We start from the raw sequence: 15,577 nt of genomic DNA on the forward strand, positions 1-15,577 counted from the left end.
CTGCATGTCCTCTTTATTCGCATGCTTAACCAAAACCGTTAAGGCAAAAATGATCCCGTTAATCTTGTTCTATAACTTTAATTTCATCTAAACTCTTTTTTGTTTGCCTTTAAATACTCCGAGTGTAATTAACTCACAAAACTAAGAAACAGTCGATAGCATCATAGCGGAACCTTTTGATCGCCGTCTTAGCTGTATATCCGTTGTTGGACGGGAGTCACAGGTTCATTAAATTGTTCTTGTGGAATAAATCTTTGAAAAACCTTAATCAGGGTGTCTATCAATTACAGAAAAAATTCAAGAACGCTACGACAATCTTTAACTGTGCTACTCACGGCGTTGCATCACGTCATGCTGTGTATTATGCAGGAAACTGCGTGCGGCAACCACTCATCCGATCAATCAGACCTCTCATAAAATAGATATGCCTGCCAGTCTCCTCCTTTCACGAACACCAATTTCGGTTAAATTGGGCTAATTTAGGTTACCGCTATTTGGCGGGTATTTCTATTACCTTGTTTGACCACTCGTTTGAATTGACGCATATAGGCACTAAGTGGAAATTCAATCCAACCAAGTGCCTCACAAAATTCGCATCTGGGTGACTCCGGTCCGTAGCTTTTAAAGAATACCAAACGCAATCCCCAGCACACCTTGCTCCACAAAGGAAGTCTTCAGATCCATTTTTATACGCATTGAACGAACGTCTGTTAAATTTCAGACTTCCCCAGGAACCAAGGACATTCAAATTTATTCATTTCTTTTTTGGAAACCGAGCAACCGTAATTTTGTCAACCATTGGCGTTGACGAGTTTGGTCGTCGTATTTGTAGCGCTCGATCGCAGTCCTATTCAAATGCAATTTGGGCACGTTGGCATTGTGGAATATGGACTAGCTCTGGAATATAGATCTGAGTTGCAGACGCCTGCGGATTAGCCCTTCAAGATCGGTGTTTTTTTCGATGGTAGAAAACAAGGCAAAATTAGGTGTTACTATCCTTTTTTGCGCCACACGTTCAAGTGGCGTGTGCACGTTGTTCGGTTCGCTTGAGCGTTTCCTCGTGTTCAGCTGTTCCTCATCTTCCATACATATTCTTCCGGGCGGGAGCATAATTCTGAGTTAATTAAATGAGCCACACAGTTTCTGAGCCACTTTTTCCTGAGTTTCAAGTACTTAAAATATGCCTAAACTACGTTCTGTTTTGCCCAAAAATCTTGGAAAACGTTCATCTAAAATAATTTTCATCGAGCCTAATAATACAAAAATTTAATTGTGCTCCTTGTTGTCTTAATATTTTAAGGTTTCAGAACATTTCTTTGAAAGATATGCGCCGAGAATTGGCTCAGACGTAAGACCTACCAAAAAATAAAACTAGATTTGGCGATGTAGGTTTATGTTGATGATTGCTTAGATGATGCATAAATTCTGGTGCTCTTTGTTGTACTATGAGATTTCAGCTATACGAATGCAGCCCCGAAAGACTGTTTTTTTTCAATAACAATTCAAGCAGTATGTTTTCATTCACTGGATAGCCAAAAGATTAGAAAAGATTATTTAATTTTGACTATTTGATAATTTTTGTGTCATTTTTAGATATTAACAGATTGCAATTAACAATATGAATTTTCGTATCATATCTGATTCTGCCAGTATATACCTGCTAGTTTCGAATTACGATAATATCATAACTACAGCTAATCGTGGAATTCAAGCTTCTTTTTTGATTAACAAAACCAATTACACAAAGGTGGCCAGTTAGCCGAAAAGTCATAGTAATTGTGAGCTACAGTATTTTGTTTCAAAAAGGAATCTAACTGTTTCGTGAAAAATTGCATTGACGATATTCAATCAAAATGTGAATTTGCATTTTTGAATTGACAACTTGATGGAATGGAAGCCTCTTGATAACGCCCATCACGATTATAATCTTTAGCTTTACTGATCGTTTTCTTTGTTTCCGTTAAATTCAAGATTAATTTAATTTATTGAACGGAGGCTTTTTTAAAAATCAGTATAATCTGCACCATAGGCTAAGGAGAATATAGTCAGATGGACAACTGAAGTATAGGTTAGGTGACTCTGATGATGTCACTTAGAAAAACTGCCATTCGTCGATCACCAAGTAGCGGTATACGATGAAAGTCAGTTTCGAAGTCACTTTAGCAGAGTAACGGACAGAACCTTGCTTGAGACACGGAAAATGCAAGCTTTGACATCTGGCAATAATGCTGTACAAGATAATCGCACTTAGAATCTGACACTGCAGAGATCTGTCATTTAAAAACTTGTGCGTGTTTCAAGGATTGCGATAGTTTTGTTCACTAGAAGGAAACTGTCGTTTATCCCAGATGAGCAGGACACTCTTTGTGCATGATGACTAATCTGCGCCTGATACCGGGAAGAAATCCGAATGTGATGTCATGTTCACGTGCATATTTGGCTTGGATGTAGCCATTTCTTTTGTAGAATTTGATGGCCGCAAACTGTGCCAGTGAGGTAGTCAGCTCAATTCGGTTCTCCCCTCGACTCCACGCAAACTCTTCAGCTTTATCGAGCAGCAGTTGAGCAATGCCAGAACCTGTAGAATACAGATATGACGTACACAAGAATTTCGATCTATTCTCTTCTCTCAACCCCCCATCCGCCTCCACTTACAAATTATGTTTTGTTATATGACACGTTACTATCTATAAACAGTAGCACCTGTAACTGAGCGCTTAAAAGTGATATTACCACTAACCGCGAATTGATCAAACAGTTTTACGGCCAATAATAAAATGATTCGGTGCAAGATAAACATAAATGCGTCTCGGTAATACATTTAAGATTGTGCCGAGACACTTTGACACAAAATTTTTGAATTTTCGACTGTCGGAAAAATTATGAGCAGCTGACGTCCTCATTGGTGCCGGACATTGCGTGACAGCTGAAAAAAAAACAAAAAAATGACTGAACTTGAAGTAATAGTTTCTGCAACAATTCTTTTTGTTTTTGGAAAATCTGTTGATGAAGTTTTGTTCAGAAGTATTGAACTTCGAGAATGCTGAAACTGAATTATGGTTGCTAGAGTCTTCTTTCTTAATAACTATGATATCGTTTATTAATGAACCTGCTTCTGGGTGATGATGCTTGATATCATAATCAACTATCGGGATCTCCTGAATTTCTTAAAAGAGTTTAAACACACAGTTCCATGCAACTAAATATTTTGTGGTGTAAATTTAGGCGCTAGTGAATATTGGAATAGTTCGCTCAACATCAATTCTGTGTTTTGATATTTTTTAATCAATTTGCTTCGATTATTTTCTAGAGATCACGCTAAACAGATACGAAACAAAAATTACCTTGTTCTTGCTAAATCTACTTTTGGTTTCGAATGATTGAAATCATTTCTCACGCACCAATTCACACATATCAACTGACACATGCGTGTTAGTTGCCCACGATGGCCAAATACATCAAATATTCTTCCATTATCTCACTGATTGTCCACTAAAGCATGGAGGCATCGACAACGTACATCCGCACAGTTTTGTGGCCCCCACTCATCCATGTTTTTGGACTAAATTGCCTATCAAATGCTATGTTCGAAAAAAGAAGTTTGAGTTGAAAAATGTTAAAAACTCACACTAAGAAATGAATTAAATAACGCTATGTACCGGTAGAGCGCACATAACCTGGCATTACTCAGACTACGAGACAATCAAAACAACAACAAAAAACAAAAACAAAAAGCATTATTGTCAGCAAAAACTGACTATCTAATTTTAAAGCATTTAGCAACAAAGTTAGAATAACACCGAATAAAACTCAAACTACACAAATTCACTTGTACTTGCCGAAACTAGATGGAACATGTGCCTAATGGAACAAAGTAACAAGTTGTCAAACAGAAGAACAAACAGTCCAGAAAACCGTGGAATTTCTCGAAAACAATCAATTTCGAAAGTCAAAAAATCTATTAGCTTTTTGGAACAAACTCTAGGTTGACATGCATATAACTTCTCGTGAAGCCAACGGTACCATACCATGGCGAGACCAAGTGATACTAGATGACTACAAAAAGAAGAGATACAAAACACCGAAATATTTGTCAACAATTCACGAAAACGCATTGTTTTCAAACCATTAAAATCATTGGTTATTAACTGAATATTATTCATTATTTCAAATATTACAAATACTTTTCATTGACATGAAACTGAAACATTAACATAAAAAGAGCAAAAAGTGATCATTTGCGTCCCAGAAAACGAATAGGACCTCTCAATCATGAGGCTGTGTTACATGTTGATTAAAAGAGGAACAAGTTGGTGCAAAAGGGTTCTGAAATTTTGAACACACATACAATAGAAATCGATAAACCTTCAGCTATCAAGTGACTGCAAAATAAAAACAGGTATTAAATCACAAGTTCGAATAGTGCCAGAATAAACTTACGGAGCCAAAAAAATCTGAGCCACTCAATAATGAACAAGTCTATAGAAATTGAAATTTTTTAAGAGAAGTATTGAAATCAATCAAATCCATCGAGTGTTAATTTTCAGGGGAAAGTAATCGTTAATTCAGATATCTCACTTGGGAGCTACGGAGCCGATTAGATCTTTTATTAATCAGAATAAGCCTTTCGACTACGAAAAAGACAACAACTACAGGTTTAAACCAGAAATTCTATGGAGAAGTGCTAGAAGAAGTGTTGAAGTTGTTAGTTGCAAGAAGTTTTACATATGTTTAGTTGAGCATGTTGATAGAGACAACAGGGAATGCCATTATGATAATGATTTCAGAAAACAAAATTACGAACAAATATTCGAAAGTCATACAATTTTATTGAAACTTGTAGAACCTTAATCATACAAGCAATAGCTAAAACATAAAGCTGCCAACCAGATTAATATTTTTAGTTAGAAATCACATGCTAGCTGCAATGAGTGGAACTGATCTACAAGCTCACACAACATTGGTTTGAAAGGATAACAACTCTAAAACTGCCTCATTGTTTTGGAATTATTTTTTCAAATTCATAAGAACTGGTAGGCATCATCTCAAAGCCTTAAAAATATTCACATAATACTTCTTAGGAAACCAGTAACGTATTCAAATAATGCGACCATCTGGTATGACTTTAAAAACTGCAGAAAAAGCAGGAAAAACTAAAAAGTATCAAAGGCTTACGAGAGCACATCAGTGTCGAAACCGTAAGATCCGTATTCGTGCGTTCATGATCAGACTTTCGTGCGTTTTTCCTTGTTTCCAGACCATGTAAATTTGAACGCACGACACCCCCGTCGTGCGTTCATCTGGGTCTGGACATATCGACTTTCCGTCTGGGACCTCAACCTGGGTAGCTTTACTCTGAAAAGAAAAAAAAGTCCTTTTGGTGTCATTTTAAATTCCTTTGGAATTATAAATAATGAAATTTTGATATAATAGTTGAGTTGTCCATTAAAAGGTGAAAAATTTCCAAAATATCTGAAGATTTCAAACAAAAACTACACAGCAATAGAATTTGAATATTTTGATAAAAAACTCCCCATTGGTAGCAGAACTTGCTAATTTATCTTTGCTCGTCTATTAAAAGCACATAATTTTTCCTTATTTTGGCGTAAATTATAATTTTAAAACATCAATGGGATAAAAAAAAATCTTAAATTGAAGAAAAATGACGCTAAAAGTGAACAAAAAACGTCAAATATCAAATGTTCATGACAATTTGAAATCTCAAATCATACGCTTGAAGGTTTTCTAACGATGCTACTTAAAACTATCTACAATGAATATATCGGTGGGCAAAAAGTGACTGTACAAAAAAATCATGTTGAGCCTATATTTCGGAACAAAAGAACATAAGTGTGGTCGTAACAAAAGAGTGCATACTAATAATATGATAATTAGGCAGCTAGTCTTTATTTTGGCACCAATACTTCGTGATTACACTTTCTATTTCTAACCATTCAAAAAAAAATATTTAAACCGACTATGTTGATAATTGATTTGGAATGTATATTGTTTCCCTTGAAAAAATGTTGGGTCATTTCTGAATAGTAACAGAATATAAACTAAATTTTCAGCAAAAAAGATGTGATTAAATACAACCATCAAGTAAAGGCGCTAAAACATGACCTGGTTCAAAAAGGGCCAAATTGAAAATTCCCTTTAATTGTCCACCGTTTCAACTAATTTCCATGTTGAGTACAATCAGTTAAGTAATTTCTCATTATAATGAGACTAGAAAACTTCCAACCAATTATTCTTGAGTATGTGAGAAATGGAATAATACTATTTAACAGCAAAATAAATCTGAAGCTATCAAACATTAAAGTATACTGTATCGCGGGTCACGGCAGTGCCTCAGCGGCCCATGGGACTTAATATGAAACTATCACAACCTATCATACTATCAACTTGCCAACCCCCAGTCAAATTAGGACGGTTATCTTGCAAGATCTTGCAAGATTCTTGCAAGAATCTTGCAAGATTACGCATCATCTTGCAAGATCTTGCAAGATTCTTGCAAGATCTTGCAAGATAACCGTCCGATTTGCAAGAGTCTTGCAAGATAACCGTCTATCTTGTAAGACTCTTGCAAGATAACCGTCTTGCAAGAAGCGCCGGAAACGTGCCTTAGCTGCTGCATGGGCCTCTTTAGCTTCTTTGAAGATTAGAGAATAGGATTCGACCTATTCTCTAACCGTCAAAGAATTAAGAACATTCGTCATCGAAGTTCTGCGGTCAACAAGAAGCAAACTGAACAGAGAATCTTTAAACTGAACCCGTTTTATTTGACCAGTTTTATTTGACAAGAAGAGAGACCCTAAAATTGCTAAGGCTAAAACGTATAAATAGGAACATCATCTTAAATGCGCAGAAGGGGTCACAGAAAGGGCAGGGGGTTTTTTGCGCTGCAGCAGGGGTCACAGAAAGGGCAGGGGGTTTGTGTGCTGCAAAAGAAAGCAAACAAATATAAATAAGAACATCAGCAAAACACAAGCACATGAGAGGGGGCACAGAAAAGGGCGGGGGTGAAGCACGAAAGAAAAGGAGCGAAAGAGAGAAGGGTGGGGGCTGAACACACACAAACAATTCATCGCACTACTGTTAATTAAATTTCATGGTATTTAAACACTATTTGTAATTCAATGTGACAGGAGTGAGTGAAAAGTCTCATATCAAGAAAAAAAATCGTACAAAACATCATAAACACCAAACTGGAAGTCCCTGGAGGCTATATTGCTACATGTTTTCGTGCCCAATACACTAGTCACACTTGGTGTAGGCAATATAAGTAAAAAAAAAACAACTATTGAATAATTTTTTTTGAAACCAGTCTTTCAAATACGTTATCGCCGGTAAAGTACATATGAAACTTTCTGTTTAGGCCCGAGAGAAAAATTGGTTTAAGGCAAAAAATTTTTTGACTCAAATTTTTTAAAGTTTAACTGTGGGTTATCCTCAGTAGGAGTGCTGTTCTGCTATAGAACGCTTTTTAAATGGATCGGAAGGCTTACCAAATTGCCAATTTACGATTTTCGACATGTACACATTTAATCAACCAAAAACCTTATTTTATCGCTATGCAAAACGTATTATCAAATTTGCTGCCTCCCTTACGACGTGTATGGTCTAACTCAGCGCACTGTTTTCGATTATTTTTCATGGTATTTGAACACTATTTATGATTAAGTGTGACTGGAATCAGTGAAAAGACTTTTTTCGCCATGTACATATTCAATCAGTAAAAACGTTGTTTTATCGCTACACAAAACGTTAAATCAACGTTTCTGATTGTTTTCAAGTTTAAAACTACTAAATTTTTGTGACGGTTATCTTGCAAGATCTTGCAAGATTCTTGCAAGATAAACGTCCGGATCTTGCATCTTGCAAGATAAACGTTGTTTGCAAGAGTCTTGCAAGATCTTGCAAGATAAACGTTATTTGCAAGACGTTATTTATAACCGTTGGAGTTCGTCTGGGGACCCCATACTTCGTGTCAGTTATGTAATAATTTAGAAGTTTAAACGAAAATTTCTGTTTTTGACCCTTTCTGAATCACGTCAGTTTTCGGCGGCTTAACGTTGGATCTTTTCGACTGGACATTAAGAAAAATACGAGCATTTGGCAATAGGCATATTGGTAATAAAGGTTATTAGGTAATTAAAGAGGCGGTTGAAAGCTATTTTTCGTAGAAACCGGCAATTCTGCCAACTAAGAAAAGGAGCACAATGATCCGATTAAGTTATAAAGTTTATCAGGTTCCATATGTCGGTGGTACTGGTGAGACCATAATTGCACGTTTTATTGCTGTTTTTTGGTGGACAATATGGCCCCGGTTTAGGTCCCAGAACAAAGATCGAGTGCAAGTTTAGGGAAAATCGGCACTCCTAACTATATGCTTTCACTCTTCAGACTAGGAACTGTCAAAATGGTGTAAAAGATACCTCTAGCTCGCCTGGCAACTCTCATACGTCGTAGTTCTATAGAAGTATCGTCTGGTGAATGTTTACTCATAGCCACACAGCCTAGAATACTGTTCTCCTTGTTGACACACACAAACATTTCATTGTAGTCTATCATCAAAAAGAGGCGTTCTATTTTCCCAATCTTGTTTTTGAAACAAATAAGTTAAAATCATAAGCAAAGTTTAATTTACTTGCGACAGTAAATGTTACACAGAAATCGTTCGGGCATTTATTTTTTTTTATTATTTCATCCACGAAATCTAATGATTAAACTAATAAAAATTTAAAAATTTGTTGTTTTCTTTAAAGTAGAAATAAATTTCTAACGCTATTTAAAGTCGCTATTTAAAGGGCAGCTCATATTGAGGAACAAAAAAAAATCATTTTTAACAAGCACAAAAAGATGTTGAACATTTCACGCTCAAAGGCACGCACGTTTGTACTTGAACCGCCAAAAGTGTAGAAAAAAAGTGATGTGAAGTTGGCTCCGAAAAATTGGATGACTGGAACTACCATGAGTTTCAATATCAACTGCGTGAGAATTTAACGTTATCTTTAATCTTTTTCTTGTTGAAATGCTTCAGAATTTTGTTCTTGTAACATGTGTTCACAGAGTTCTAACTTTAGCATATGCACTATATCAGGTTGTGGCGGAGAGTTTGTCGTTCTTAGTAGTCAGTATTAAGGACAAAATTTAGTTTTTCAGTTCTCCACATTGTATTAATCGCGAAGGTTTTCTTCTCAACAAGTTCAAAATTTTCTGTTCGCCACTCACAATCTGAAAGATTGCTCGAAACGCTTCTAAAATACAATGATTAAAACAGATTAACAGATTGATAAATATGCTCGAGATGATCAGGATCAATTTGTCCTTATTGGTTTTTTTTCCCTTTAAAATTTGTCCAGTTCACTCATTGCCTTTAAAACGTGACAATACTTGTAATTTTCCTTAAAACAATACTTAAGACGTAACAGTTGTGACCTCGATTTAATGTGGAGTCAAACAAAATATTACAGAGAGATTTTTTGCAACACGGCTTTATCAAAAGATGTTCGTATCTCTTTTCATTTTTAATAGGTGCATTATTTATTTGGTACAAGATGAGAAGGCTGGTACAAAGTCATCTTATGAATAAAATAAAATTGTTAAGATATTAAACAAATTATGAATTTTATAGCAAAACTCTTTAAATTTGATTTCTGTGACCTGATTACCGGTTTCATGTTACGGGGTCTACGAAGGAGCACTTACCATGCAAGTTGACCAGTACTGGATTCGAACCAGAATCTCTTGATTGCACGCCCAGAGTGCTAACCTTTAAACCAACTGCTCTTATGTTCTCGAACGCTGGCATCTGTTAAAACCCGTGCTCAAGTTCCTTTTTTATCAAGGCTTCATTTCTCTAGTCAAGTATACGTTGCATCAATAGAGCTTTTTGTCAAGCCATGTCAAGCTTATCTTGTGCACAGCTTACATTAGGTTGCGCTCTCTCTCTCTCTCTCTCTCTCTCTCTCTCTCTCTCTCAACCTCCTAACTTTTCATTATACGCATTTTTCCAACTGCAGCAAATTCGGACGTTGAATTTTGGAGTCCTTCCCATTCTAGCCCCCCGCGAAATTGTACCCCCCCCCCCCCTGAAATCGTAAACATTAACAAACGAAATTGTATGTTTAAGTTTACCATGATTGAGGGGCTATGCGTTACATGACCACAGTGATGTTTGGGGTGTAATGGGGAAGAGCCGAAATTTGAGTGCTGATGTTAATTCCTTTCTGTTAGACGGTTTTACAGTGAGACAATATGTTTTGTCAGACGACCTGTTTTGTGGCGGACGAAGTAAAACAGCACAATTCATATTCAGAACATCTGCTATGCTCAACATTTTTGTTGTCGTGAATTTAATTGTTTAAGATATAAAAAAGCACAATTTCTGCTGTCAGTTTTGCTTCAACATTTTTTCCAATGATGTTGAAAATGCTGTGGTGATCATTTGTTAGTATCGTTAGTAGCCCATTTTTTCGTTAGTAGCTATTTTCTGTTTCATGAAACATAATTGCTACGAAAAACAGGCTTTCAAAGCATTGTCAAAACTTGCGTCGGCAAACAAATAATCTTAGCGTTCAGTATTTGTTGACTCAATTTTTCATGGTACAATTCTTAAAACTTAAAGCAATTAAAATTTCTACATTTTTGAACAATGATGATTACAACAGATTAGAATTTTGTTAATAGGGTTCGCATGGATTTTGCAACTATCTATTTTCTGGTTTAAGACAGTTTTTGAGCAAATGATTGGCGGGTAGCTTCGAGATTTGGATAGCAATTTGTTATTGCAATTTGACATTAACTAAATAAATTTGTTATACGATGGCCAAGTAAAGTAAACTTGTAGATAAGTTTAAAAAAAATTAATATACAAAAATAGTAGGCAGTCCCTTATTTTTATTCAATGGAAAACTGAAAATTTGCTAAAAATATAGGAATATTATATATATATATATATATATATATATATATATATATATATATATATGTATATGTATATATATATATGTATGTATGAAAGATAATCGTCTGTTGGGAAACAGTTTTAATATTCTGATTCTCAAAGATAGTCGTAGTCGTTACAATTATTTACGAACACTTTGTTGCACTATTGAAATCGATCGCCCCTTTTTGAAAGTAATCATCGATATCTTCTTCAAATATTTCTGGATGACCACTCACAAACGTCTTAACTGCTAGATAAAGGGCGCTTACATGAATGTAACTGTTTACTATAACATACGAGCCGATTATACAAAATAGCAGGTTCCAGTCTAATTTGTAATACAAGAAGAGTGTCAATAACCCGATGTAGAAGTAAAACATTGGGAATGTATGTCGAAGTATGAAATGTTGATAAGGCCATGAAAAAATATAAGTGCGAAAGGACCAGTATTTAATTTTCTTCTTTAAAGCTGCATCACATTCATGGTATTTCAGAACTTTCATTTCGAGAAGTGAAACCAAACCAGCTGTTAAGTTGTGCAAATGCTCAATTAACCAAAAGTTTTATAAGGATGAATATGGTTGAGACCAATAGTGCAAACTATGCAAGAGAAAATGCTTAGAGTATATATAAAATTATCATGATAATTTTGTTGAACGAAAGTTAAGTCAATAGAAATGTTTGTTGATTAAGTGAAACTGGTAAATGTTCATTCTATTGCTCGCTGCAATGAGCCCACTGAAAAGTTGAAAGCCAGGAGAGCTGAAGGCAAAAAATAGATTTTTCGGAACGAGACTGGGATCTTTTCTGTTTTTGCCCCCCCACGTCCATTTGCACCCCCCACTTACGCATGTTATAGCATATTGTTTGGATTTTATACAATTACATACAATTACGCACAAACGGCATTTACAATTTAATTATGCAGCGAAGTTTTGAAATTAAGACGTATACGGTAATTGAACTTTGCTTATAATGTAAGCAGACAAAGAATAATGCATCATTTTACTATTTTTGCGCTTATATTCCATAGGATTGGCTTTATGACACTAATTTTTTTGATAACCGGAAACAAAAATCCATCCAATCTTGTGCTGGTACCGGCACGTTATTGTGCCTAAATTGAAGGATCTCTAAGGACAAAAAAGTACATATTTGGGGGGTGCAAACAGCCTGGTTATATAGGACTGGGGGGGCAAAAACAGAAAAGATCCAACTGGACAGTTATCTTATAAGATCTTGTACAACAAATGGCAATCTTGTGAGATTTTTGTAGAGGGATTGCTTTTGTTTTGAGATTTTTCTAATCATAATTGACACAGTTTAAGCTTCGAAGAAGCTGCCAGTTCAGTCTTTCTAACTTAAAAAAGAACTAACATGATTTCAAGCAAATTGTACTTCATAAACTGCGGAGACCAATTGATAACGCTTGCTCTACTGCCCGCTGGGCGAAGGCTGAACTGGAGAAAGTTACTCCCTTGGGAGCATTTCGTGTCAGAAAACTAAAATTTTTTGACGCTTTCGCAATACACCGATTCATATATCTGTCCCAAGTTAGGTTTTTAAAATTGACATTTCTCAGGTCCACGATAGAGTTTACTTTTTGAGAAATTGAAATTAAGCTGGGCATCCCTATCCTGTTTGCAGATCTGACCTTGTATTTTTCGGGATGAAAATCTAATCAATTGACCTGCAAACAAGCTGAGAAATTTTGCATGTCACTAGATGGCGACTGCCTAACAATTTTGATTTCGTCGAAATACTAACAAGATGTAAAAAGCTCAAGCGAGTCTGTCATATAGCTAATGAACTAGATGAACAATGACACAAACTACCCCGTTGAAGACCAGACGTAAAATTTTTCGTTAGAAAAAACCTTATAAACCTGAACTCTCTGTGTTTTACAGTTTAAAAAAATCAAACAATTGAAAAAAATAATAACCAGAACTAAAAAAAAGCTAGGCATTTCAGGAGCAAATAATTGGTGGCAGTGTTGATTGATTTTTTTTACCTCAGAAAGTACGGCCACACAGTCTGCATCAGAATTTCTGCTAAAAACATTCTCTAGAAAAAGAGATGACTAACATTGCTGCCATTTCTCATAAATCATGTTGCTAATATAAGCATGAATGAAGTCAAAGGTAAGCCGTTCAAAAGCGATACATATTTTGGGTAGGATGCTAAACGGCAGGTAAGTTGACTCGTCTTGCGTTGAACGAGTTTTATTCAATAGTGTAATAATTTTTTTTACGGGTGAAGTCACAACACAGTTAGAAAAATTTTAAAATTTAAGGGCAGCAGTAACGAAGCACTCTTTGATGAAACGTAAGAAAGAATAAAGTCGGTACCCATAGATGAATGAATATTAAAAATCATCAAAGCTTCGATAAATGGGGTCCCATTGAAGAGGGAATCAATTTGACGGACAAATTTTAATTCATCTCAACTGATGACTCAAATTTTGTCGTCATTATTGTTTTTGTAGCTGCAGTATAAGCTTAAAATTTTTGAAAGGTTCCGGAAAATTTTTTCCGTAACTTTAGAAGATGAATTATTTGCCATGAATAGAAATATGGTATACTCTGGCTTTTATTTGTTTGCTTTTTAACGATTTTAGAAAAATTTTGTTCAGATAGCCATAACAAGTCGATTAATACTGACAATCAGAGAAGGGTCAAAAGTTAAGAAACAAAAAAGATCTACAAATCTTTTTGAAATATTGAGATTTTAAACAAACAAGAACTTTGCGAAGGCAAACTCGAAATTAAAGTCTGTAACAACCTCTGAATAGTTGTCTTTTGGAAAGCAAATTGCTTTGTGATCACAAAAACTGTTATCATAAATCCAAAATAGACGATCATATGCACATGAAGAATTTAGATGGAGTTCACTACCATGCTTATGAGTTCCTTGATCAACGAACTGATTCAACTCTCAAAAAACAACAAAATTGATTGCAGATACATTTAGTTGAAATTTCAGAGTACAGCAATGACCTTTCGGTACAAAGGAACTGATATTCCGAATACGGTAAATTCAAAATTGTTTGTTTCTGGAAGTAATGTTGAAAATTGTGGAGACTGATTGAATTATTTCTCAAAGCAGTCAGCCATAGCCCCTGAGTTAACAGCGAAAGCTGAGTAGGTCGATGTATCGTAAAAATTTGCAAGCAATTTTATTATAGAATATCCGAAAACTACGCGACAGCTGCTAAAAGTGCCCGACTGCAAGGTTAAAATGGTTGAAGTCAAACTGAAATCAAAGGGTATAGCTGTTAAGATACCAAGCTCTTTGCAATAAATAATCAATTTGACGCTAACACTACTTGTGAATTGTGAACTTCATTTGCTGATCGAGCGGCTGTAAAAAACACAACAGAGGACACAGATGATTTGGTCAATTAAAAACTTTTTTTGGCGATCAATAGAACTGATTGATTGACAAATTAGCAGCAGGCAACTGATGGTCTTCAGTCATAAATTTATTCCAATAACTGAGAAAAAACAGATCAAGAGTTTTAAACCTGAAATGCGTTCCATGTTTACATTCCGACTTTCTAATCTACTAAAATTTTACTAAATTTCTCTATCAGGCGATGACTCTATCAGAATTTCGTATGAAAACTGAAACTGTGTAATTTTGTATCTTGCAGCTTCGAGAAGAAGATCTCAACAAAATATGAGTTTTTAGATGGTATTGTTAATGGACTCCACTCTCGCCTTTCTTTATTCTCAGGTTTGATTTCAGCTGTAAAGCAAACACCTTTTCGCAAAATTTACATGTGTAGATAATTGAACCTGGTACTGTGTGGAAACTAAAAGCGTAGGTTGAATTAAAAAATAGGTTATACAGAAGATAAAATTTTGAATTTGAATTGAGATTTGATTGGTGGTCAGCTAGGATGAAGAACTGTTGTCCAGTGAAGGAATTAAATCCGTATTTTGGGCAGTACAAAAAATCGGGTCTGTCACCTTGGTTAAGCAGCCAAGTCAAAATTGATTTTTTTGCTGATATTACCCAAATCCTGAGCTTTGTCTAATCAAATCTCTTATTTAATTTTTTAACACCTATCAACCTTGTGTTTGGTTAAATCAGATCATAAACTATTTTAACTAAATCTTTGACCTTGAATCCACAGGTTCTTTTTGCTAATTTTTGTAAATTGTGACACTCACACTGTCCCTTCTCAAAAAAAGGATAGCTCCAATCACTCAAAAAATTAGAGTGATTGAAGCTATCCATTTGTTCTCTGTTTATCCATTTCTTTATCATATTGTTCTATCTTTCATCCAGCCAAAATATTTTGTACGCTTCTTGCGCTGAATCAGTGTTCAGAACTTGGTATGCCCGTTTATCTGTTTTGAAGAACTTTTCATCTGCGCCAGCATTAAATGGCCTGAATAGGCTCATTTTGTGGTAATATCTTCTGATTGATTCTTTCTGAGAAACAAAATTCTTTCCCCACACGTAGCAGTAATTTTTCTCGTAATTCAATTTCGAATCTCCAAAACAGATTTCTCACTGACCTTTGTTTTCGTTTTCCAGTGCGATCTTTTGTCTATCATTGACAGTAACTTTTTCTCAACACCCGTTTGCCAGGTACAGTTTGTTTTTTTCTCGCTTCCG

The 15,577-nt window shown here is 35.4% G+C and overlaps 2 protein-coding genes across 2 annotated transcripts in view; both read right to left on the minus strand.

Annotated features, from left to right (window-relative positions):
- Window positions 1-1,853: 1,853 nt before the first annotated feature.
- Window positions 1,854-11,563, minus strand: LOC142342365 (putative N-acetyltransferase 14). Its single transcript, XM_075393667.1, has 3 exons — window positions 11,133-11,563; window positions 8,439-8,567; window positions 1,854-2,578 (listed from the first exon to the last, which is right to left on the minus strand). The coding sequence occupies exons 1-3, from the start codon at window positions 11,452-11,454 to the stop codon at window positions 2,340-2,342; spliced, it is 690 nt and encodes a 229-aa protein (XP_075249782.1). The 5' UTR covers window positions 11,455-11,563; the 3' UTR covers window positions 1,854-2,339.
- An 11-nt stretch (window positions 11,564-11,574) lies between these two features.
- LOC142342364 (uncharacterized) overlaps window positions 11,575-15,577 on the minus strand; it is a 94,156-nt gene continuing 90,153 nt past the window's right edge. The window contains exon 5 of the mRNA XM_075393666.1: window positions 11,575-11,689. The gene's annotated coding sequence lies outside the window, so the exon portion shown is untranslated. The remainder of the gene's footprint in view (window positions 11,690-15,577) is intronic.

Source organism: Convolutriloba macropyga, chromosome 7 (assembly GCF_964194025.1).
Source record: "Convolutriloba macropyga chromosome 7, txConMacr16.3, whole genome shotgun sequence".
Lineage (NCBI taxonomy): Eukaryota > Metazoa > Xenacoelomorpha > Acoela > Convolutidae > Convolutriloba > Convolutriloba macropyga.

Excerpts from the sequence above, each read along its gene's own strand:
- LOC142342365 (XM_075393667.1), bottom strand. The coding sequence starts at position 11,454 with ATGAAAGTTCTGAAATACCATGAATGTGATGCAGCTTTAAAGAAGAAA. Across the intron at positions 8,568-11,132 it reads CGATGATTACTTTCAAAAAG|ACTACAATGAAATGTTTGTG; the intron begins GGGCGATCGATT and ends TTTTGATGATAG. Across the intron at positions 2,579-8,438 it reads AGTTGCCAGGCGAGCTAGAG|GTTCTGGCATTGCTCAACTG; the intron begins GTATCTTTTACA and ends TGTATTCTACAG.